The sequence below is a fragment of the Coregonus lavaretus genome, assembly GCF_964263955.1.
Source record: "Coregonus lavaretus genome assembly, chromosome: 4".
Lineage (NCBI taxonomy): Eukaryota > Metazoa > Chordata > Actinopteri > Salmoniformes > Salmonidae > Coregonus > Coregonus lavaretus.
Genome location: NC_139991.1, coordinates 67372681 through 67398046, shown reverse-complemented (window position 1 = coordinate 67398046; position 25366 = coordinate 67372681). Strand labels below are relative to the sequence as shown.

The 25366-nt window shown below is 40.7% G+C and overlaps 1 protein-coding gene and 1 pseudogene across 2 annotated transcripts; both read right to left on the bottom strand.

Annotated features, from left to right (window-relative positions):
- Positions 1-6866: 6866 nt before the first annotated feature.
- Positions 6867-17161, bottom strand: LOC311128462 (lymphotoxin-alpha-like). Its single transcript, XM_084160617.1, has 4 exons — positions 15948-17161; positions 15776-15818; positions 15597-15638; positions 6867-8556 (listed from the first exon to the last, which is right to left on the bottom strand). Exons 1-4 carry the CDS (start codon positions 16152-16154, stop codon positions 8123-8125), a joined length of 726 nt encoding a protein of 241 aa, XP_084016743.1. The 5' UTR covers positions 16155-17161; the 3' UTR covers positions 6867-8122.
- Positions 17162-17539: 378 nt separating this feature from the next.
- LOC311128461 (UDP-glucuronosyltransferase 2B31-like) lies at positions 17540-19453 on the bottom strand (annotated as a pseudogene). The gene has a single exon. The product of its transcript is annotated as a UDP-glucuronosyltransferase 2B31-like (transcript).
- Positions 19454-25366: the final 5913 nt, after the last annotated feature.

The window sequence follows — 25366 nt, the reverse complement described above, 5'->3', positions numbered from 1 at the left end:
CCAAGGCGCAGCGTTGCAGGCAAACATACTCTTTATTAAGAGACACGATCAAAAACAACAAACGATACGTGACAGTTCACGGTCTAACATAAACAGACTAGAAACAAAATCCCACAAACACGAATGAAAAACCGACTGTATAAATATGGCTCCCAATCAGAGACAGCCAGCAACACCTGACACTCGTTGCCTCTGATTGGGAGCCACTCTGGCCAACATAGAAATAGCACCCATAGACACAAAACACATTGATCTACACACCCTGGCTCAACATAACAGCGTCCCCAGAGCCAGGGCGTGACATCAACTAAGAACTTTTTAACTTCTCACTCTATTCTTAATGTGTACCAATACGGTTTTAGACCTGGACAAAGCACCGTTTCAGCTGCTACACTTGTTTTCGATTGTGTTTGGTATTTTTTGGGGTATTTTATTAGGATCCCCATTAGCTGTTGCAAAAGCAGCAGCTACTATTCCTGGGGTCCACACAAAACATGACATAATATAGAACGTTAATAGACAAGAACAGCTCAAGGACAGAACTACATAAATAAAATAAACATCTACTGACCACATCTAATCACCATAACTACTGACCACCACAACTACTGACCACAACCACCTGCCCACAACTACTGACCACAATTACTGACCACAACTACTGACCACAACCACACAACTACTGACCACAACCACCTGACCACAACTACTGACCACAACCACACAACTACTGACCACACAACTACTGACCACAATTCCTGACCACAATCACACAAATATTGACCACACAACTACTGAACCACACAACTATAGACCACAACCACACAACTACTGACCACAACTTCTGACCACACAACTACTGACCACAACCACACAACTACTGACCTCAACTACTGACCACAACCACTGACCACACAACTACAGACCACAACCACACACATTTTGACCACACAACTACTGACCACAACCACCTGACCACAACTACTGACCACAACCACACAACTACTGACCACACAACTACTGACCACAACTCCTGACCACAATCACACAACTACTGACCTCAACTACTGACCACAACCACTGACCACACAACTACTGACCATAACTACTGACCACAACGTCTGACCACAACCACACAAATATTGACCACACAACTACTGACCACAACTACTGACCACACAACTACTGACCACAACCACACAACTTCTGACCAAAACCACACAACTACTGACCACAAACACACAACTTCTGACCACTCAACTACTGACCACAAACCACTGACCACAACCACACAACTTCTGACCACAACCACACAACTGCTGACCACATCTGGTAAACACAACCACACAACTTCTGACAACACAACTGCTGACCACACATCTAATCACCACAACTACTGACCACCACAACCATCTGGCCACAACTACTGACCATAATTACTGACCACATCCACACAACTACTGACCACAACTACACAACTACTGAACCACAACTACTGACCACAAAACTACTGAACCACAACTACTGACCACAACTACTGATCACAACCACTGACTACAAATGACCATACAACCACTGACCTAACCTACAGAACTAACCTACTGACCACAACCAAACAACTACTGACCACAACTACACAACTACTGACCACAACTACACAACTCCTGACCACACAACTACTGACCACAACGACTGAACCACACAACTACTGACCACTACTACTGACCAAAACGACTGACTATCGTTGGAAATTTGAAATGATTTCACTATTCAAATAATATAATTAAAGTACAACTTTTTAAACTTCTTCCACTACCACAAAAATAATTTTCAAGAGCTTTAGCAAGCCCCACAACTTTACTTGTAAAGTTACCATCTAGTTTTAGATTGTGTTAAATTGCTTAGATCATAAAAATCATTGTGCTGCCTTATTTATAGACCTTCCCAAGGCCTTTGACACTGTTGACCATTACACTGTCATTGAAAGGTTGACTGAAATAGTCCTGGATTAAGCTTCTTGCAAGTGGTTTGAAAATTATCTGTTAGACTGGACACAATGTATGATTTCTGATGGTGTTAAGTCTAGATTCCTGGATATTACTAAAGGTGTACTACAGGCTTCGGTATTAGGACCTGTTTTATTTACTATGTATATAAATAATATTGGTCTATCTGTTAACTTGTTATATTAATTTGTATGCAGACAATAGTGTTATGTATGCCATTGCCACAACTGTAGACCAGGCGTTGTTAGAGCTGCGATCTGACTTCGTCGCATTACAAAATGCCCTGGTTGAATTAAAACGCATACTTAATGTGGGCAAGACTGAATATATGTTGTTCTCGAATTCTCTAAAAAAAATTGATGGACTACATATTTATTCATTGAATGGTTCTCCAATCGATCGGGTTCCAGCCTATTAATACCTGGGCTTTTAGACTGACAAGGATTTAACTTTTAAAAAACATACTGATGAGCTAGTTAAAAAGCTTATTTTTTAGAAATAGATCTTGCCTCTCCCTAAACAGCAGGAAGCAGATTGTACAGTCAATATTCCTGCCAGTTCTTGACTATGGTCACACAATTGACCAGAATGCAGCAACCACTACTCTTAAACTTTTGGATGCCATCTACCATAGCGCCCTTTGCTTTATCACAGGTGACAGTTTTAATACTCATCACTGAATCCTGTATCAAAAGGTTGTCTGGTCCTCTTTAAAGTCCCGTAGATCACTTCACTATTCCTTTTTTGTTTACAAAGCTCTACTACACAAGCTTCCTATTTACCTAACTTCATTGTTGAAGTATAAAAACAGGGTTGGCTAACTCTTGAGGTTCCTCGGGTCCCCACCGAATTAGGTAAATCCGCGTTTAGTTTTAATGCGTCTCACTGCTGGAACAATTTGCAGAACTGTCATGAGAATGTTGTTATCTCAATGGTTGAAGTCAACTACTTCTTAAATCTTTGAATAATTCCCAAAAGGTTGTAAATAAATTAAACAAAGACCCAATTCTGCAATGGTCAGCATGTTTATTCATTGAGAGCGCTCTGCAACAAAATGGTCGTACAATTTTTTTATACGCACACGTCAGAGGAAAAATCCAACCCCGCTGTAGGCGGGCTGTATTTTTCCACTGTACGCATCTTGTAAGCTCACACCTGGGTTTAGCTCATGTGATTTTCCTCTGCTCTCCTGACCATCAGGTCACACACACACACACACACACACACACACACACACACACACACACACACACACACACACACACACACACACATGTTCTTATCATAGTCTACTCCTTGCTCGGGTAGGCTGAGTTATCGCCGTCCTCACAATATCCTGCAAGCCTTTTCACTCCCCTTTCCCTGTGTGTTTTTGGAACCAGTCTCCTGTTATTGATTTCAATCGTTTTGCACTTCTGCTTGCCTAATTACAAGACACAAATACTCTGTTGCTGTGATATAAACACATTTCTTTAACTCTCTAAGCTCTAGTCTACTAATTAGTCACACATTATTAGTTTAACTGAGGGTGTGACATTTTAGTCATATCTTACTCACACATTTCTTTATCAAGAACTCATCACAATTAGATGTTCTGGTGCCGCTCGGGCAGTTTAGGGTGTTAATTAAGGACCTAGTAGCTGAGGACTGTAAATGTTTTTCAGAAATGTGTTTTGTATTGATTGCTGTTTTGTTTTACATTGTATTGGTTGTTGTATTGTAATAAGACCCTGCCCGGCTGCTGGGGTTCAGAGGAATAGGTCGTCAAAGGGTGGTTCATGTAGTGGAGGTGAAACAATAGCATGTTGGCTAGAGTACATCAGTGACATCACACCTTCCCTGAGATCTTAAGCCAACTGTCGTTCACGGCATTGAGTTGCATGTGTCATTGCAGAAAGTTGTTAGTCTGGTTTTCTCTGTAAGACTAATCGTCACAAGGTGCTGCTGTCATTCTGAACTGTCCATATATAGAACAGCGTTATGTCAGCAATGATTGATGAGAATTAAGAGATGAAGTTGTCTGTAGCGACGTAGTGTGCTGTACACCAGAGGGGAACACCCTTTTCCATGGTGGAGTAGAGACAAAGGCAGACATTATAGATACAGGCAGACATACACTCCCACCAGTGTGGCTTCACCCACGCAACCAGATTATAGCCACACTGGGCTATTTTTAAGAACAAGGCTCTTCATTTGCATTTCGTGTTAATTGTTCAACAATGGGAAAGGAATGATGGCCAGATGTCAGCCAACTGTCACTTCCTTGGAAAACTTTGACTAAGTTAATGAAACAAACATAAAACAGTATTTTTCCATAAATAATATGCCATTTAGCAGACGCTTTTATCCAAAGCGACTTACAGTCATGCGTGTATACATTTTTTTTTTGGTGTATGGGTGGTCCCGGGGATCGAACCCACTACCTTGGCGTTACAAGCACCGTGCTCTACCAGCTGAGCTACAGAGGACCACATTAATAACAATCACCTCCGAAGTTGTCGACTTCAACTGGGTGTAATTAACATTCACCACGTTTGGAACGGCAAGTGCTGTTTGTGATGATGTCATTAGTTCAAAATTCCCTTTTAACATAGAGTTATTATTAAAGTGAAATATACAGATAGATATGTACAGTATGTTTTTCTTTGGTACTATGATCCAGATAAAGATATATGATCTGATACCCTGCCAGCTGGCCCAGGCAAAACTCTAGTCTAGAATATAACTGGCTTACAGAAAAAGATGAAAAAAATGTATCATGTTTTTAGATAACTGAGGCCACACATAAAAAAATGCAGCCAATTTTAGTTTGACAATCCTTTCATAAGGATATGGATCTCATAGCATAGGGGTCCAAAATGGGTCAACTTTGTCTATAAATGGTTTTTCATACAGGTCCAAAAATCACATTCACATCAACCATTTCTCTACACATTAAATGTTGTTAAAATGAAAAGGGGTTGTGTGGTAATGTGGCTCAGTGGAAGGGCTGCAGTCCCCTAAGTATACATTGCCCAGAATGGCATGGGATCAAATCCTAGCACTTCCCTGTTATTCTCCTTAAAGTCAAAAATGAAATTTTTTGCATATGGAATCACCCTAAAGGCATCCTTACAGCAAACTAAACAGCAAGGAAGCTACTAAACAGAACAAGCGTTTCATTTTAATCACACCAATACAAAAGCTGGAAAACATCAATGACATAACATTTTTATTCTAAATCAAATAGCATGCATCTTCTTCCTTATTTGCAAGTAAATCAGGAAGATGCCTTTGGCTATTGCGTCACATTCCCTAACCTAACATAGCATAAAATAAACACATTCCCAAACCGGTACTAGGCAGCTGTTGAAACACGTATCTGTCACCCACACAATCTCCTTTTAACCACAAAGTAATGGAAGTTATTCATTGACACAACATGTAGGCTACATTCACGCCCACATAAAAACACCATGTAAACACTTTATCTTGCCACTGGTGCTGTGATCAGTAGGTGGAGGAAATCGGTTATTTGCTTGTGTCTCAGGAGCTGTCATCGAACAAAACATGAAATACATCGAGTTGCCATGTGTGAACATTTTCCTTACGAAACAGTCCAACGATTGACTTCTGTTTTCTATACCTAATTACCATAGTAGACCTATCTTTAAAAAATGTGATACTAACCTTTTTCCTCCTAGTATTCAACACCACTGATCAGAAATATTGATAAAATGTTTCACAGTGCAATAACATACAATTCAGTTAAACTCAGTAGCTCTTTTCCCCATGGTCAAATACAATCTCAGTTGGTTTTGGGTACTGTAAAAACCTACCACCACAACCTGGACTCAGGGGAAGACATAACATAGTAAATGTAAATCCGGGACACTCCAATTAGTATGATATGTTACGTTTCGTAAGGTATGTATTAATTTGTGGATGTCCATCATCCATTTCGTATGATATGTTACGAATTTGCAAAGCGTATGCTATGTTACGAATTCCAATTGGTTGTGGCTAATGTTAGCTAGGTGGCTAACGTTAGCTAGGTTAGGATTAAGGTTAGGCTTTGGAGTTAGGTTAAAGAGTTAAGGTTAGGGTTAGGGGAAGGGTTAGCTAAAATGCTAAGTAGTTGCAAAGTAACTAAAAAGTAGTACGTAGTTGCTAATTAGCTAAAATGCTAAAGATCTCCGTGATGAGAATCGGTTATATATTACAAGACTCAATGGGTGTATATATAACTAATTTAAAAGTCCAAAAATGGATGTAGCAAACGCAGATTACCCGTTTTAGAGCTCAGGAAGTATATGAGGAGATTATCATGAAGAGGAGACCAGAGGGGTATACTACAAAGCAGAATCAAGGAGTTTGCCAGCTAACTTGCCTAAATATTCGGATATAACTTTAATTTCTTTTGAACGATAAGCTTGAAATGGGCATAGTCTAATTGTTTCAACAAACAAAAACACATACCGAAGTTTAGCTGTTTTAATGAACCAGAAAATCTATATTTCTGGTTGCTTATCAAAGTTAGCTGGCTAACTCGTTGATCATGCTTTGAAATATACCCCTCAGCAGTGTGGGGAGACCAGTAGTTAGGTAAACCACATGGAGTCATTAATTATGTTTAAGATCAGAGGTGAAAGAGTAATCCATTTAACTGCAGTGTAGAATCATATTTCCATTACACACACTGTAACCACATCCAATGACTAAGAAATTGAAAACTTCCAGGGATGAGGACACTACTTTTTCAGGCCAGGATTCACCCTTAGGATCCCACGCACAGGGATAGTTCAGTTGTCATCGATCCAACTTTCACTGCTTTACCTCAGGTTTCTCTTTTCATTCAAGGAAGAATCCCAAAGTAGATATCCTGTTCGTTTTTTCAGAAATGAATTACTTTATTCACAGAAAGGTCAATATAAAAAGTTTACTTGGTAACATATTTAAAGGAATAGTTAACCCAAATTACATAATTACATGTTGGTGTCCTTACCCTGTAAGCAGTCTATGGACAAGGTAAGACTGCCTACAGGGGAAGGAAACCAATATGCAATTTTGTAGTTTGGGTGAACTATCCCTTTGAGGAGCAGTTTTAACATAACATCTATGAAATGGTGCCTCCAGACAGAATAACATAAAACCTATGAAGTGGTGCCTCCAGACAGAATAACATAAAATCTATGAAGTGGTGCCTCCAGACAGAATAACATAAAACCTATGAAGTGGTGCCTCCAGACAGAATAACATAAAACCTATGAAGTGGTGCCTCCAGACAGAATAACATAAAACCTATGAAGTGGTGCCTCCAGACAGAATAACATAAAACCTATGAAGTGGTGCCTCCAGACAGAATAACATAAAACCTATGAAGTGGTGCCTCCAGACAGAATAACATAAAACCTATGAAGTGGTGCCTCCAGACAGAATAACATAAAACCTATGAAGTGGTGCCTCCAGACAGAATAACATACAGTAAAGGGAGTTTAATACCTCTCCCTAGGGCTACAGCCACACAGAGATTTTGTGTTAGAAAAATGCGAATTGAGCAAATGGGTTTCTATGGGAGTAATCCATTGTTAAGTGAAAAACGCACAGTATATCAACCTGTGTGCGTAAGCAACTCGTCTATAAATAATTGACTTGAGTTTTGAGGGACAAAGAAATACAATGATGAATGCCCATGCATTTTCATATGTTTCTGTATGGCTGTAGCCCAAGGGTCAAATCATACCTGGACTCTTGCACAAAACTCATGCGTTAAAGAATTAGGCAAAAGTTTGAGTTGTGCATGCATCTCAAGTTAGGAATTGACCCCCACTCTAACATCATGTTATTTAATTTAACAACAATTATTGAACAACAATTTAATTAATCTTGATCAGGAAAGGAACAGTACATATTATATGAAATCATTGTATGAATAGATTTACAAAGAAATTAACAAGGTCATTTTTGTCAGAAGGAAAGCTTTAACTAATACCTGCATGTTACAGGTGTATTGTATCCACAAGGATTTAAAAATGTGCCTTGAAACGTGCACTGGTCTTACTAAAAGTAAGCATGGAATTGAATAACAAAAAATCCACAAAGACTGCATATTTTTGGTATAGTCACGTTCTCCTTGTCTAGAGGAGAAAAGCACCAATATACATGGTGGTCTCTGCTGAACAGTCAATCAGTTCATAATTGTCTTCATCAATGGACACCATCAGGAGATCCCCTTCCTCCAGGGTGACCACCTGTCCTGTGTACATTGTCCTTCTCTCTCCTCTCCTATCATCTGGTATGCTATCCTTGACTTCCATGATAGGCCAATTATTTTCATAGCTAATGGAGTATTTCAGGACTTTCAGGCTAAGAAAATGGACCTCGCCAGATACCTTGTCCTTATCTGGCATTCGAAAGTTGACCCCCACATAGACAAAGTATCGGCCTTCCTGAGGGACAACCAGAGCTTGCTTGCTCTCGTCATAGGTGAAATTCTGCATGTGCACCAAGCCAGTGTCCTGGTGTTCCCATTGGATGTAGTCTTTAGGCACGGAGTTGCAGCTTGATGATGCTGGAGGTAGGAGAAGATGGAGAGGATCAGAGGTAATATATAAATGATCGTGATTCTGGAAATATATCCACTTGATATTCAAAATACAAAAATCCAACATTCCTGACAGCTGCACTCACACAATATTACCACAGACTCACAGTGTGCACACTATAGCCTATTAGCAAACTAAGCAGGAAGTTTGATTAGGCATGTGAATAACACCAAACTTTTGAACGGTAGTGTGTGTATATATACACACACACACACACACACTACCGTTCAAAAAAATGTTGGCCATTAAAATAACATCAAATTGATCAGAAATACAGTGTAGACATTGTTCATGTTGTATATGGCTATTGTAGCTGGAAACGGCTGATTTTTTATGGAATATCTACATAGGCGTACAGAGGCCCATTATCAGCAACCATCAGTCCTGTGTTCCAAAGGCACGTTGTGTTTGCCTATCCAAGTTCATCATTTTAAAAGGCTAATTGATCATTAGAAAACACTTTTGCTGAAAACTGTTGTGCTGATTAAAGAAGCAATTAAACTGGCCTTCCTGAGACTAGTTGAGTATCTGGAGCATTAGCAATTGTAGGTTCGATTACAGGCTCAAAATGGCCAGAAACAAATAACTTTCTTCTGAAACTCATCAGTCTATTCTTGTTCTGAGAAATAAAGGCTATTCCATGCGAGACATTGCCAAGGAACTGAAGATCTCGTACAACGCTGTGTACTACTCCCTTCACAGAACAGCGCAAACTGGCTCTAACCAGAATAGAAAGAGGAGTGGGAGGCCCCGGTGCACAACTGAGCAAGAGGACAAATACATTAGAGTGTCTAGTTTGAGAAACAGACGCTTCACAGGTCCTCAACTGGCAGCTTAATTAAATAGTACCCGCAAAACACCAGTCTCAACGTCAACAGTGGACAGGCGACTCCGGGATGCTGACCTTCTAGGCAGAGCTGCAAAGAAAAAGCCATATCTCAGACTGGTCAATACAAATAAAAGATGGGCAGTCTGAGATATATGCTCCAGATACTCAACTAGTCTGAAGAAGGCCAGTTTTATTTCTTCTTTAATCAGCACAACAGTTTTCAGCTGTGCTAACATAATTGCAAAAGGGTTTTCTAATGATCAATTAGCCTTGTAAAATGATAAACTTGGATTAGCAAACACAACGTGCCATTGGAACACAGGACTGATGGTTGCTGATAATGGGCCTCTGTACGCCAACGTATCTATTCCATAAAACAAATCTGCTGTTTCCAGCTACCATAGCCATTTACAACATGAACAATGTATTTCTGATCAATTTGATGTTATTTTAATGGACAAAAAAATTGCTTTTCTTTCGAAAAACAAGGACATTTCTAAGTGACCCCAAACTTTTGAACGGTAGTGTATATATACAAACTACCAGTCAAAAGTTTGGACACCCTACTCATTCAAGGGTTTTTCTTTATTTTTATTATTTTCTACATTGTAGAATAATAGTGAAGACATCAAAACGATTAAATAACACATATGCAAGAACCACAGAGTCAAGAATCATGTAGTAACTAAATAAGTGTTAAACAAATCAAAATATATTTGAGATTCTTCAAATAGCCACCCTTTGCCTTGATGACAGCTTTGCAAACGCTTGGCATTCTCTCATCCAGCTTCATGAGGTAGTCACCTGGAATGCATTTCAATTAACAGGTGTGCCTTCTTAAAAGTTAATTTGTGGAATTTATTTCCTTCTTAATGTGTTTGAGCCAATCAGTTGTGTTGTGACAAGGTCGGGGGGGTATACAGAAGATAGCCCTATTTGGCAAAAGTCCAAGTCCATATTATGGCAAGAACAGCTCAAATAAGCAAAGAGAAACGACAGTCCATCATTACTTTTAGACATGAAGGTCAGTCAATACGGAAAATGTCAAGAACTTTGAAAGTTTCTTCAAGTGCAGTCACAAAAACCATCAAGAGCTATGATGAAACAGGCTGTCCTGAGGACCGCCACAGGAATGGAAGACCCAGAGTTACCTCTGCTGCAGAGAATAAGTTAATTAGAGTTACCAGCCTCAGAAATTGCAGCCCAAATAAATGCTTCACAGAGTTCAAGTCACAGACACATCTCAACATCAACTGTTCAGAGGGGACTGTGTGAATCAGGCCTTCATGGTCGAATTGCTGCAAAGAAACCACTACTAAAGGACACCAATAAGAAGAAGAGATCTGCTTGGGCCAAGAAACACGCGCAATGGACATTAGACCGGTGGAAATGTGTCCTTTGGTCTGGAGTCCAAATTTGAGATTTTTGGTTCCAAGCGCCATGTCTTTGTGAGACGCGGTGTGGGTGATCGGATGATCTCCGCATGTTTAGTTCCCAGCTTAAATCATGGAGGTGGTGTTATGGTGTGGGGTGCTTTGCTGGTGACACTGTCTGTGATTTATTTAGAATTCAAGGCACACTTGTTTGTTTGCCACATCATTCTGCAGCGATATGCCATTTACTCATCCCATCGGGTTTGGGCTTAGTGGGACTATCATTTGTTTTTCAACTGGACAATGACCCAACAAACCTCCAGGCTGTGTAAGAGGTATTTTACCAAGAAGGAGGGTGATGGAGTGCTGCATCAGATGACCTGGCCTCCACAATCCCCCGACTTCAACCCAATTGAGATGGTTTCGGATGAGTCGGACGGCAGAGTGAAGGAAAAGCAGCCAACAAGTGCTCCTTCTAGACCAGGGGTGTCAAACTCATTTTAGCTCAGGGGCCACATGGAGAAAAATCTATTACCAAGTGGGCCGGACCGGAAAAATCATGGTATATATAACTTAAAAACAACAACTTCAGATTGTTGTCTTTGTTTTAATACGATCAACATACAACATAAAGCTGGAGCCTGAGGACAGTGTGTCCAAAATAGTACAAGCACAACATCACTATTAATCATAAAACACCTCAAGTTATTTGAAACTTCTGAGGACAAAGAACACACAAACACACAATGCCTCAGTGATTAACAGAACTGTTTCACAGATCACAGAACTATATCAGGGTGTCATTTCTCAGGCAGAAATGTAGATAAAAATAATGAAATCCTGTTCCCCAAACAAGTGCAAGAACCACAGAGTCAAGAATAGGTTAAATATACAAATAAAATAAAATCAATTAAAAACAATAGCACATCAACATAAAAACATATAAACATAAAGCTGGAGCCTGAGGACAGTGTCCAAAAGCACAAAATCACTATTAATCATAAAACACCTCAAGTTATTTGAAAGTTCTGAGGACAAAGAACACACAAACACACAATGCCTCAGTGATTAACAGAACTGTTTCACAGTTCACAGAACTATATCAGGGTGTCATTTCTCAGGCAGAAATGTAGATAAAAATAATGAAATCCTGTTCCCCAAACAAGTGCAAGAACCACAGAGTCAAGAATAGGTTAAATATACAAATAAAATAAAATAAATTAAAAACAATAGCACATCAACATAAAAACATATAAACATAAAGCTGGAGCCTGAGGACAGTGTCCAAAAGCACAACATCACTATTAATCATAAAACACCTCAAGTTATTTGAAAGTTCTGAGGACAAAGAACACACAAACACACAATGCCTCAGTGATTCACAGAAGTATATCACACATCACAGAACTATATTAGGGTGTCATTTCTCAGTCAGAAATGTAGATAAAAATAATGAAATCCTGTTCCCCAAACAAGTGCAAGAACCACAGAGTCAAGAATAGGTTAAATATACAAATAAAATAAAATCAATTAAAAACAATAGCACATCAACATAAAAACATATAAACATAAATCTGAACGCGTTGCTCAAACTCCCGTAAAAGTCCCGTTATTTTATCTTTGAACCGCTTCATGTCTGCCACATGTTGGGTCGCGCACACATTTTTCAGACAGGGGAAGTGAGCTGCATCACCACCGGCAAGTTGCGTCTCCCACAATGACAGCTTCAACTTGAAAGAACGTATGCTGTCATAATACTGCGTGACAACTTTGTTGCGCCCTTGCAGCTGTTTGTTCAAGTTATTCAGGTGCTCTGTAACATCCACCATAAATGCAAGGTCCTGCATCCATTCTGCGGAATGAAATTCTAACACTGGTTTGCCCTTTTCTTCCATGAACTGTTCAATTTCTTCTCGTAAATCAAAGAAACGCCTCAGCACAGCACCTCGGCTTAACCATCTTACCTCAGTGTGGTATGGCAGGCCATAGATGTGGTCTTTCTCTCTGAGAAGGCTGTCAAACTGACAGTGATTCAGGCTTCTGGATCGGATGAAATTAACAGTTTGGATGACCACCTTCATGACGTTATCCATCTTTAATGACTTGCAACACAAAGCCTCCTGGTGCAAAATACAGTGAAAAGTCAAAAAATCACGTCCTCCATTTGCAGATTGCACTTTCTCTCTGAACTTTGTCACAACGCCTGCTTTTTTCCCGATCATTGAGGGCGCACCATCTGTAGCCAGGCTGACAGCGCGGGACCAGTCCACTCCGACCCTGTCCAGCGCGCCGACGAGTGCGGTAAAAATATCAGCTGCTGTCGTTGTATCTGTCATCGGCACCAACTCCACGAACTCCTCGGTGACGGTCAATGTGTCATCAACTCCGCGGATGAAAATGGCCAGTTGTGCAACATCTGTAATGTCCGTGCTTTCATCAATTGCAACCGAAAACGCAATAAATGACTTTACTTTTTGCTTCAACTGGCTGTCCAAATCCACTGAAAGATCGGAAATCCTGTCTGCAACTGTGTTTCTTGTCAGGCTGATATTTGCAAAAGCCTGCCGCTTTTCAGGGCACACAATCTCCGCTGCCTTCATCATGCATGTTTTTACAAATTCACCCTCACTAAATGGTTTTGAAGCCACTGCGATTTCATTAGCAATGAGGTAGCTAGCTTTCACTGCAGCGTCACTGATGTCTCGGCTGTGAGTAAACACAGACTGCTGTTTCTTCAGACCCGCCAACAGTTCATTCACCTTCTCTCATCTCCGCTGTCCTTGAAAGTTGTCATATTGATAGGCCTACTGCTGCTAGGTAGCTCTCTCTCTGCTCTCCCCCTCCTCTCTGTCTGTCCTTGATTGCAGGAGTGAAGTCTGGTGTGCGGGAGTCAGGGTTCCAGCTGCAGCTCATTCACCATAATCACCTCAGCCTTTAAGACCCGGTCAAACTTACCACTCATCGTCAGATCATAGTCAAGACGACCATATTATTGGAACCCGACTCCTGCTTCCGCTTCACTCCTGCCACCACCATCCTGCTTTCCACTACCGGACCTCCCTTTTGGACTCACCACGGACACTAGGACATTACGGTACCACACCTGCCCTGACCTGGATCTGTTACCCGCCCTGTAATCTGGATTTGCTCTTCCCCTATTATTGGAAACCTGAACATTGTAAATAAACCTGTTAAACCTTCTCTGGCTTGGTGTGGTTGTCTGCATTTGGGTTCAATCCAGTTAAATCATGACACATATTTGTCGGCATGAAGACTCACATAGTGGCGACGAAGGTTATATTCTTTCAGCACTGCAACATGCTCTGAACACACCAAACATACAGCTTTCCCATTCAATTCCGTGATAAAATAGGATGACCATTTTTCTTGGAACACTCTGCACTCTGCGTCCACTTTTCTCTTTTTTGACAGAGACATATTGGGGCAATGAGGGTGCCAAAGCACATAATGTTAAAAGTAGAAGCCGTAATAAATATCGCGGGCAAAACAAAGTAGCTCATTGGCTGCACATGCTTGACCTACTTGCTCTGCCCCGGTATAAACAGTTTGCTTGCTTAACACAATTGCTATTGCGCCATCCAGTGGACGCAATTGGAACAGCAGTTTATTTTATTGAAAAATTGCAGCGCATTTTTATACTTTACGAAATTATTATTATTATTATTATTTGTATTTTTTCAAAATCATCTCGTGGGCCGGATTAAACCCATTTGCGGGCCAGATCCGGCCCACGGGCCGGACGTTTGACACCCCTGTTCTAGACTGTTGGAAAAGCATTCCAGCTGAAGCTGGTTGAGAGAATGCCAGGAGTGTGCAAAGCTGTCATCAAGGCAAAGGGTGGCTATTTGAAGAATCTGAAATATAAAATAATGGGACCCATCTCGTCTAAAAAGTTGACTCAAGTTTGCCAAAAAGCACCTGGATGATCATCAAGACTCTTGGAAGAATGTTCTATGGACAGATGATTCAAAAGTATAACTTTTTGGACGACATGGTTCCAGTAATGCCTGGCGAAAATCAAACTCTCCATTCCATAGTAAGAACATCATACCAAAGGTCAAGCATGGTGGTGGTGGTATAATGGTTTGGGGATGCTTTGCTGCCTCAGGACCTGGACGACTTGCCTTAATAGAAAGAACCATGAATTCTGCTCTGTATCAGAGAATTCTACAGGAGCATGTCAGACCATCGGTCTGTGAGCTGAAGCTGAAGCGCAGCTGGGTCATGCAGCAAGACAATGATCCAAAACACAATCAAGTCTACATGAAAATTGCTAAAAAGCAACAAATTGGAAGTTTTGGAATGGCCTAGTCAAAGTCCAGACCTAATCCCAATTGAGATGTTGTGGTAGGACTTGAAACGAGCAGTTCATGCTTGAAAACCCACACGTCACTGAGTTAAAGCAGTTCTGCATGGAAGATTGGGCCAAAATTCCTCTACAGCGACGTGAGAGACTGATCAACAACTACAGGAAGCATTTGGTTGGAGTCATTGCAGCTAAAGGTGGCACAACCAGTTATTGAGTGTAAGGGGGCAATTACTTTTTCACACAGGGGAATTGGATGTTGCATAACTTTGTTTATGAAATAAATATGTAATTGTTGTGTTATTTGTTCACTTATGTTCCCTTTATCTAATATTAGGTTTTGGTTGAAGATCTGATAACATTCAGTATCACAAATATGCAAAAGTAGAGAAAATTAGAAAGGGGGCAAATACTTTTTCATAGCACTGTATATATATATAGCAGAATATATTAAAAACACGCTTTACTAAGACCTACTTGTCAGGTGAGCGTTTGGCTTCGGATTCTGTCCTTGACGATCTGGTAGGAAAAAGGGAAAAAACCATCAGTGCATGCTTGCTGTAAGCTGCTGATAGACGTGCCTCTCTAGGCTTCATTCATAAAATCAAAGGAATGTACCATGGAAGACATATCATACCAGCGAAATAGTTACATACCTATAGCTTGCTGTCTTGAGTTTTCTGCAGTTGTGAATGTATCCTACAAAAACAAAGACAAGTTAACTATTAATGGTGACCCACAGAAGTTAAGGTTCCATTTAAATCCAATGCCAAAGCTCTCCGGCATTTGTGTGCCACGTTAAAAACATGTGGATGTCCCATTGCTTACCTTCTCAATACAGTCTCTGATCACACGCTGCGTAAAGAAAAATACAGCTGCACAGCCCAGAACCAAGAATAACGTGACAAGACGCCAGCGACTCTCCTGTCGCTTCATTTCTTGACAGTGTTTGAGCAAAAGAAAAACAGTCTCTTGCTGCGCCATTGAAATCACGGTGTCTTCAGGAATCTCGCGGTTCCTTGCACACGTCTCCATATCAAACCACGACTACAAAGTCTAAAGTAACCTTATTTCTTCTTAATGATATACATCGAATTTATAGTTCCGCTACCACCTACGCAACTTGGCTGTCAGTGCCGTTACCTGCATGTGTGCCCTGGGAAAATCCCCAAAGTCTTGCACTGACAGACTGATATGACGTCTTTTTATAAAGTATTTGTTAATGTCTTTGATCATATGAGCTGCATAAGGATTGGGAGGATGAGGACATTCCATGTATTTATTTCTGTCAAGGTGGATGCCAGAAGGTCTGCGGTTTGCCAAGATAGCTTGGGGGCCACTGGTGCTAATCTTAGAAGGAGTACATGATCGAATATACTGACTAGGGTGCAACACTATACCAAATAGGGTGATACTATTGTTGTTGGGAGTGACACTCAATAATGGTTGGCCACTGTTGGATGGAATTAGCTTGCAAAGCCCTATATAAACTGATGACAATAGGCTATTGTGAATCCAGTACTGTAATATTAAATACTCTGAACCAACTCTCCATCTGTCACGAGTGTCAGTGTAATGCGGTGGGTCGAAGTCAGTCGCAGGACACAGAACTCAATGAAAACGTACTTTACTGATAAGTAAAGAAACAAATACAAAATACCTCCACACAGGGAGGAGCAAACCCGCTCACCAAAAGTGTTTAACTACTCTCTTACATCCTGAAGTACTCGATACCAGAGAAACTTGTCATAACACAGACTATCCCTCATGCTGCTATAAATGCCCACTCTCAAATTCATAGACAGAGCTGTGGGTCCAAAGGTAGTATTTTATCATACGCAAATTAAGGCAGTTCAATGTAGACAAACGTATAATGACGCTCTTGTATCTTCTATTAATAATAGAGAGCTTCCTGACCTTTTGTTTTATTGCATGACACTTCTCCCCGTCTATCTACAAAATACACAAGATTGTGAATAGGTCTGGAAAAATATCCTTACTGTGTGCCATTCAGCTGCATCACATCGACCTAAGACTCCTGTGAAGAAAGGCAATGCCATAGCTAACCTGACCCTGTCAGCAGGATCTCACGCCTATTTCGCTGCATATTGCAACATAATACCTTTTTGTGCAATCTAATTTGTGTAAAAAGCAGCAACAGACAATGTCCTAGATACAGTGCATTCGGAAAGTATTCAGACTTTTTCCACATTTTGTTATGTTACAGCCTTATTCTAAAATGAATTAAATTGTTTTTTCCCCCTCATCAATACACACACCAAATCAAATCAAATTGTATTGGCCACATGCGCCGAATACAACAGGTGCAGACATTACAGTGAAATGCTTACTTACAGCCCTTAACCAACAGTGCATTTATTTTTTAATAAAAAAGTAAAATAAAACAACAACAAAAGTGTTGAGAAAAAAGAGCAGAAGTAAAATAAAATAACAGTAGGGAGGCTATATATACAGGGGGGTACCATTGTTCAGGATTAATACATTATCAGATGCAACACAACTTTAAAGGAAAGGCAGCTGCTCTTTTGTTTATAAACAGATACAAACACACATCCTGCATCGTCACTGACCCCTAAATTCAATTATATTAACCAAGCCCTCAACATCAAACAAAGAAAAAAGCTATTTCACTCGAACATTTATTTTTGCATATCCCAACTCCCCCTGAGACATCTGCGGAGAGTTGGGGTCAGAGCAAGGGTCTGCCATTTACCGCAGTCTCTGGAGCAATTGGGGTTAAATGCCCCCCCCCCCCCCCAAACATAATCAATGCCGTTTTCACTTATTTTCAGTTACTCGTGTTTCATTTTCCATCTACAACACATTCTGAAGCATAAACACCTGATGAACGCAACAGTAGTCAGCAGAATCAGTAGCACAGAAGCTAGAAGGAACGCCATGACATCCACAGAGTGGTAGGAGTACCAGGGCATTCTGTAGGACTCTGTACGTAGGTGAGCAGTACCTTTGTGTCTCATGACATACTCGATCCAAAACATGGCGAGGTCCAGGGGGTTCATTGGCTGATCCCTGTGCAGGTTGGAGAGCCTTTGCATGTTCTCCCTGTAGGACGGCTCCTGAAGAACTTCCTGTAAGGCCTTGAGGAAGTCATTGTCTACCGTGGCTATGGTCACAATCTTTGCTCCTCCTCTCGTTTGCAGACGAAGGAGGTTGTCGTATTGGTCGAAAAACAGAGGTAGGCCCACAACGGGGACTCCGTGGTAGATGGCCTCTTGAACTCCATTGGTTCCTCCATGAGCTACAAACAGCCTCATCTTAGGATGTCCTAGTAGGTCATTCTGCGGCATCCAGTCAACTAGTAAGGTGTTGTTGCCCAGAGTCGCTGGCCTGTCCCCAATGTGCCTCCAGATGATCTTCTGAGGCAGTTGGGCAAAAGCAGATGCTATCTCGTCTGTTATGTCACTCGGGAGTTCCTTGACGAAAGTCCCCAAAGACATGATAATGGCACCATGTTCTCCTGAACTCTGAATAAAGTCCTCCAGGTCTTGGGGAAGGGGCTTGGCCGGTTTGCACTGAAACCCTCCCATGTAGATAACGTTAGGCATGGTGGGACGGGGGAACTCAAACACAAAGTCAACTCTCATGAGCCACAAGTCAGCCCCCTGCATTAACTCATTAAAGTCCACACCCGGTTGGAAATACTCATCACAAACCGCTTGGTAAAGTCATTGGAACGTAAGACATGGGGGATGGTGCGATGACCTGATGTCCCTCTCCAAATGTGACCCAGCGGACGTTGTAGACAAGGGGTAGCTGAAGATAGTGGGCCATCAGAACACCTGCTCCCCATGCCGGGTCAGTCAAGACAAGGTCATACTGGGTTTCCTTTAGGTTCTTCATTAAATCCTTGTCTTCAATCATATTGGTCACCATTTCAGCCATCATCTTAGGAACTTTAGACATGAATGACAAGGCCTCCACCTGCAAACTGAAGAAATTTAAAACCGAACTTTTACCTCTTTCTATATCGAGGACTTTGTTGAGAATTGGCTTCACAAAGCCCTCGTCTACTCCATCAGTGACATGTACTGTAATAGAGCTGTAATATGAAGACTCCTCTTTAATGTACCAGCTTTTGTTTGTTCGTACCACGGTCACAGAGTGTCCTTGAGCATGAAGGGCCTTGATCAGAATGTCCATGTGAAGCCAATGGCTTCCTTCCAGAGGAAAGACCAGCACCTTCCCACTGTGGCAAGCTGGCAAAGACACCATGAAGCATGTCACAAGAAGACTTGAGAAAATGCTCCAAAGATGGTACGCCATCCTTCTGAAGGAGAAGGAAAACATTGTCATCACATTTATATTTAAAGCTAGAATCTGTATTTGGTGAAACGGCCATGTTTGTTTGGGATATTACAACAACAAAGATTTGCAAATAAATTCATTAAAAATCCTACAATGTGATTTTCTGGATTTTTTATCCTCAATTTGTCTGTCATAGTTGACGTGTACCTATGATGAAAATTACAGGCCTCTCTCATCTTTTTAAGTGGGAGAACTTGCACAATTGGTGGCTGACTAAATACTTCTTTTCCCCACTGTACCTACAAAGCTGGTTATATAATTTATTAGTCCTGATAATAGATCTAGGTAATAGGTCAGGTCAACCAATGCTCAATATTATAAACACATCTCTCCAATCGGAAATATAGTTCCTGAGTTCTTTAAATTGGCTGTAATTAAACCACGTTTAAAGAAACCAAACCTCAATCCCCTTCCTTTCCAACATACTAGAGAAGCACGTAGCCCAGGAGCTAACATCATTTTAAAATTCAAACAGTATCTTTGAAACCTTCCAGTCTGGTTTAGACCATGTCACAGCACTGAGACTGCACTTGTCAAGGTATTAAATGACCTACTGCTGTCCTAAGACCGTGGTCATGTCTCTATTCTCGTTCTTTTAGAACGAAGTTCTCCCTTTTACACTATTGATCATACTATTCTTATTAAGAGACCAGAAGGCTTGGTTGGTCTACGAAGACAGGTTCTTAACTGGTTTAAATCATACCTCTATGAGCGCTATTAATTAGTTCAGCTGGGTAACAAATCATTGGAACGTTCCAAGGTTGATAGAAGCCCTTTTATTTTCCTGATACATGCTACCCCGGCCTTGGTAATGTAATCCGTAAGCACAACATGCACTTTCATTGCTATACTGATGATACCCAATTGTATTTATCTTTTGAACAAGATTTTACTTTACAGTCAGCCTGCCTTGACACGTGGATCACAGATGTTAAACACTGTATGGCAACCAACTTCTTGATTTTAAACTCTGACTAGACAGAAATGATGCTAATTGGCCATAGGAAACTCACAAAGAAAGTGTCAGACCTTACTCTCAAAATGTATGGTTTCCTCATTACACCAAAATGGTTGTTAAAAACCTTGGTGTTACCTTTGACCCGGGCCTAACGTTCGACAACCACATGAAAAACCATGTCCAAAACAGCGTACTTTAATCTCAGGAACATTTTCAGAATTAGACACCAGAAGAATTGGTCCATGCATTTGTTTAATAGATTAGACTACTGCAATGCCCTTCTTTCCAGTTGTTCAGAGACAGACTCCACTATTAAAAACCAACAACTGCAGCCCACATTTTAACCAACACTAGAAGGCACGAGTACATCACTCCATTTTTATCTGCACTACACTGGCAGCCTGTAAAGTATCGGTCTGATTGTTTTTATATGCATGTAATATAATCAGCCATCACAACACCCACATATCAGCAGTGCATCATTGGCTATTTTGTCTGGCAGGTTTCCTCTCTTTGCATCACTCAAAACCACTGGATTTCTCTTTCAGAACCGTGTGTCATACCTCAGAGAGAATCCCTCTCACTCGAACTGTTCGTCATAAACACACCGCCCTCTTTTGTCCAGATTCCAAAAAGGTCAGAGCAATTTCACTTCGCCCCCACATTACTCTGGTCTGGGCTAGTCCTGCCAACTGTTGTGCAAGCAAGAGAATGTGCAAACAAGAACTTCCTTGCATTCCCTTGCTTCTTTGTGGAATACTGTGGAGTGAGAAAAGACGATGGCAGTAGTTAATGTGTTACAGACATCGCTATGCTTGCAACCAGATCAGTTAATGATGAACAGATTACAACCAAAATATTACATAATTTCCAGTCCAGTCTGATGGAAAAACACCTTTGGTTGACGGGAAGATGTCCATACATTTTCATGCAAAATTGTTCGCTTGAAAATACTTCCACAAGTAGATGTAAGCTAACATATTGTTAACTGTGAACTGTAAGTAGTCGTTTCCCATTTTTCTCTCTAGTTTTAAATTGTCACACCTCAAGAAAAAGATGTGACCTCTTTACCAATATATAGTATATTGAAATCCCATTCCCCTTTCATATGTTTTTATTTTTTATTATTGGAATTGTTAGAGACATGTAAAAATGTGCTGAATTCAAGGATTTTTCTTGGGAATGTCAAATTTTTTCCACCCCTGAGTAGATTGGTGACAATCACAGAGTGGCAGACTTTCTCTGTTGACTAAGACGATTGACTATGAGTTGTGTGTTGTGTAGAATGTTGCTAGTTCGATCCCCGCTCAGGGCAGAAAATAATGCATTCTGTTACAATGGAACCAGTTTTAGAATCCCTGGCCAACTGTCAACTGTCACGATCGTCTAGAACAGATGAGGACCAAGGCGCAGCGTTGCAGGCAAACACACTCTTTATTAAGAGACACGATCAAAAACAACAAACGATACGTGACAGTTCACGGTCTAACATAAACAGACTAGAAACAAAATCCCACAAACACAAATGAAAAACCGACTGTATAAATATGGCTCCCAATCAGAGACAGCCAGCAACACCTGACACTCGTTGCCTCTGATTGGGAGCCACTCTGGCCAACATAGAAATAGCACCCATAGACACAAAACACATTGATCTACACACCCTGGCTCAACATAACAGCGTCCCCAGAGCCAGGGCGTGACATCAACTAAGAACTTTTTAACTTCTCACTCTATTCTTAATGTGTACCAATACGGTTTTAGACCTGGACAAAGCACCGTTTCAGCTGCTACACTTGTTTTCGATTGTGTTTGGTATTTTTTGGGGTATTTTATTAGGATCCCCATTAGCTGTTGCAAAAGCAGCAGCTACTCTTCCTGGGGTCCACACAAAACATGACATAATATAGAACGTTAATAGACAAGAACAGCACAAGGACAGAACTACATAAATAAAATAAACATCTACTGACCACATCTAATCACCATAACTACTGACCACCACAACTACTGACCACAACCACCTGCCCACAACTACTGACCACAATTACTGACCACAACTACTGACCACAACCACACAACTACTGACCACAACCACCTGACCACAACTACTGACCACAACCACACAACTACTGACCACACAACTACTGACCACAATTCCTGACCACAATCACACAAATATTGACCACACAACTACTGAACCACACAACTACAGACCACAACCACACAACTACTGACCACAACTTCTGACCACACAACTACTGACCACAACCACACAACTACTGACCTCAACTACTGACCACAACCACTGACCACACAACTACAGACCACAACCACACAAATTTTGACCACACAACTACTGACCACAACTACTGACCACAACCACACAACTACTGACCACACAACTACTGACCACAACTCCTGACCACAATCACACAACTACTGACCATAACTACTGACCACAACTACTGACCACACAACTACTGACCACAACCACACAACTTCTGACCAAAACCACACAACTACTGACCACAAACACACAACTTCTGACCACTCAACTACTGACCACAAACCACTGACCACAACCACACAAATCTGACCACAACCACACAACTGCTGACCACATCTGGTAAACACAACCACACAACTTCTGACAACACAACTGCTGACCACACATCTAATCACCACAACTACTGACCACCACAACCATCTGGCCACAACTACTGACCACATCCACACAACTACTGACCACAACTACACAACTACTGAACCACAACTACTGACCACAAAACTACTGAACCACAACTACTGACCACAACTACTGATCACAACCACTGACTACAAATGACCATACAACCACTGACCTAACCTACAGAACTAACCTACTGACCACAACCAAACAACTACTGACCACAACTACTGACCACAACTACACAACTACTGACCACACAACTACTGACCACAACGACTGAACCACACAACTACTGACCACTACTACTGACCAAAACGACTGACTATCGATGGAAATTTGAAATGATTTCACTATTCAAATAATATAATTAAAGTACAACTTTTTAAACTTCTTCCACTACCACAAAAATAATTTTCAAGAGCTTTAGCAAGCCCCACAACTTTACTTGTAAAGTTACCATCTAGTTTTAGATTGTGTTAAATTGCTTAGATCATAAAAATCATTGTGCTGCCTTATTTATAGACCTTCCCAAGGCCTTTGACACTGTTGACCATTACACTGTCATTGAAAGGTTGACTGAAATAGTCCTGGATTAAGCTTCTTGCAAGTGGTTTGAAAATTATCTGTTAGACTGGACACAATGTATGATTTCTGATGGTGTTAAGTCTAGATTCCTGGATATTACTAAAGGTGTACTACAGGCTTCGGTATTAGGACCTGTTTTATTTACTATGTATATAAATAATATTGGTCTATCTGTTAACTTGTTATATTAATTTGTATGCAGACAATAGTGTTATGTATGCCATTGCCACAACTGTAGACCAGGCGTTGTTAGAGCTGCGATCTGACTTTGTCGCATTACAAAATGCCCTGGTTGAATTAAAACGCATACTTAATGTGGGCAAGACTGAATATATGTTGTTCTCGAATTCTCTAAAAAAAATTGATGGACTACATATTTATTCATTGAATGGTTCTCCAATCGATCGGGTTCCAGCCTATTAATACCTGGGCTTTTAGACTGACAAGGATTTAACTTTTAAAAAACATACTGATGAGCTAGTTAAAAAGCTTATTTTTTAGAAATAGATCTTGCCTCTCCCTAAACAGCAGGAAGCAGATTGTACAGTCAATATTCCTGCCAGTTCTTGACTATGGTCACACAATTGACCAGAATGCAGCAACCACTACTCTTAAACTTTTGGATGCCATCTACCATAGCGCCCTTTGCTATATCACAGGTGACAGTTTTAATACTCATCACTGAATCCTGTATCAAAAGGTTGTCTGGTCCTCTTTAAAGTCCCGTAGATCACTTCACTATTCCTTTTTTGTTTACAAAGCTCTACTACACAAGCTTCCTATTTACCTAACTTCATTGTTGAAGTATAAAAACAGGGTTGGCTAACTCTTGAGGTTCCTCGGGTCCCCACCGAATTAGGTAAATCCGCGTTTAGTTTTAATGCGTCTCACTGCTGGAACAATTTGCAGAACTGTCATGAGAATGTTGTTATCTCAATGGTTGAAGTCAACTACTTCTTAAATCTTTGAATAATTCCCAAAAGGTTGTAAATAAATTAAACAAAGACCCAATTCTGCAATGGTCAGCATGTTTATTTATTGAGAGCGCTCTGCAACAAAATGGTCGTACAATCTTTTTATACGCACACGTCAGAGGAAAAATCCAACCCCGCTGTAGGCGGGCTGTATTTTTCCACTGTACGCATCTTGTAAGCTCACACCTGGGTTTAGCTCATGTGATTTTCCTCTGCTCTCCTGACCATCAGGTCACACACACACACACACACACACACACACACACACACACACACACACACACACACATGTTCTTATCATAGTCTACTCCTTGCTCGGGTAGGCTGAGTTATCGCCGTCCTCACAATATCCTGCAAGCCTTTTCACTCCCCTTTCCCTGTGTGTTTTTGGAACCAGTCTCCTGTTATTGATTTCAATCGTTTTGCACTTCTGCTTGCCTAATTACAAGACACAAATACTCTGTTGCTGTGATATAAACACATTTCATTAACTCTCTAAGCTCTAGTCTACTAATTAGTCACACATTATTAGTTTAACTGAGGGTGTGACATTTTAGTCATATCTTACTCACACATTTCTTTATCAAGAACTCATTACAATTAGATGTTCTGGTGCCGCTCGGGCAGTTTAGGGTGTTAATTAAGGACCTAGTAGCTGAGGACTGTAAATGTTTTTCAGAAATGTGTTTTG

Excerpts from the sequence above, each read along its gene's own strand:
- LOC311128462 (XM_084160617.1), bottom strand. The coding sequence starts at position 16,154 with ATGGAGACGTGTGCAAGGAACCGCGAGATTCCTGAAGACACCGTGATT. Across the intron at positions 15,819-15,947 it reads TCAGAGACTGTATTGAGAAG|GATACATTCACAACTGCAGA; the intron begins GTAAGCAATGGG and ends TTGTTTTTGTAG. Across the intron at positions 15,639-15,775 it reads CTCAAGACAGCAAGCTATAG|ATCGTCAAGGACAGAATCCG; the intron begins GTATGTAACTAT and ends TTTTCCTACCAG.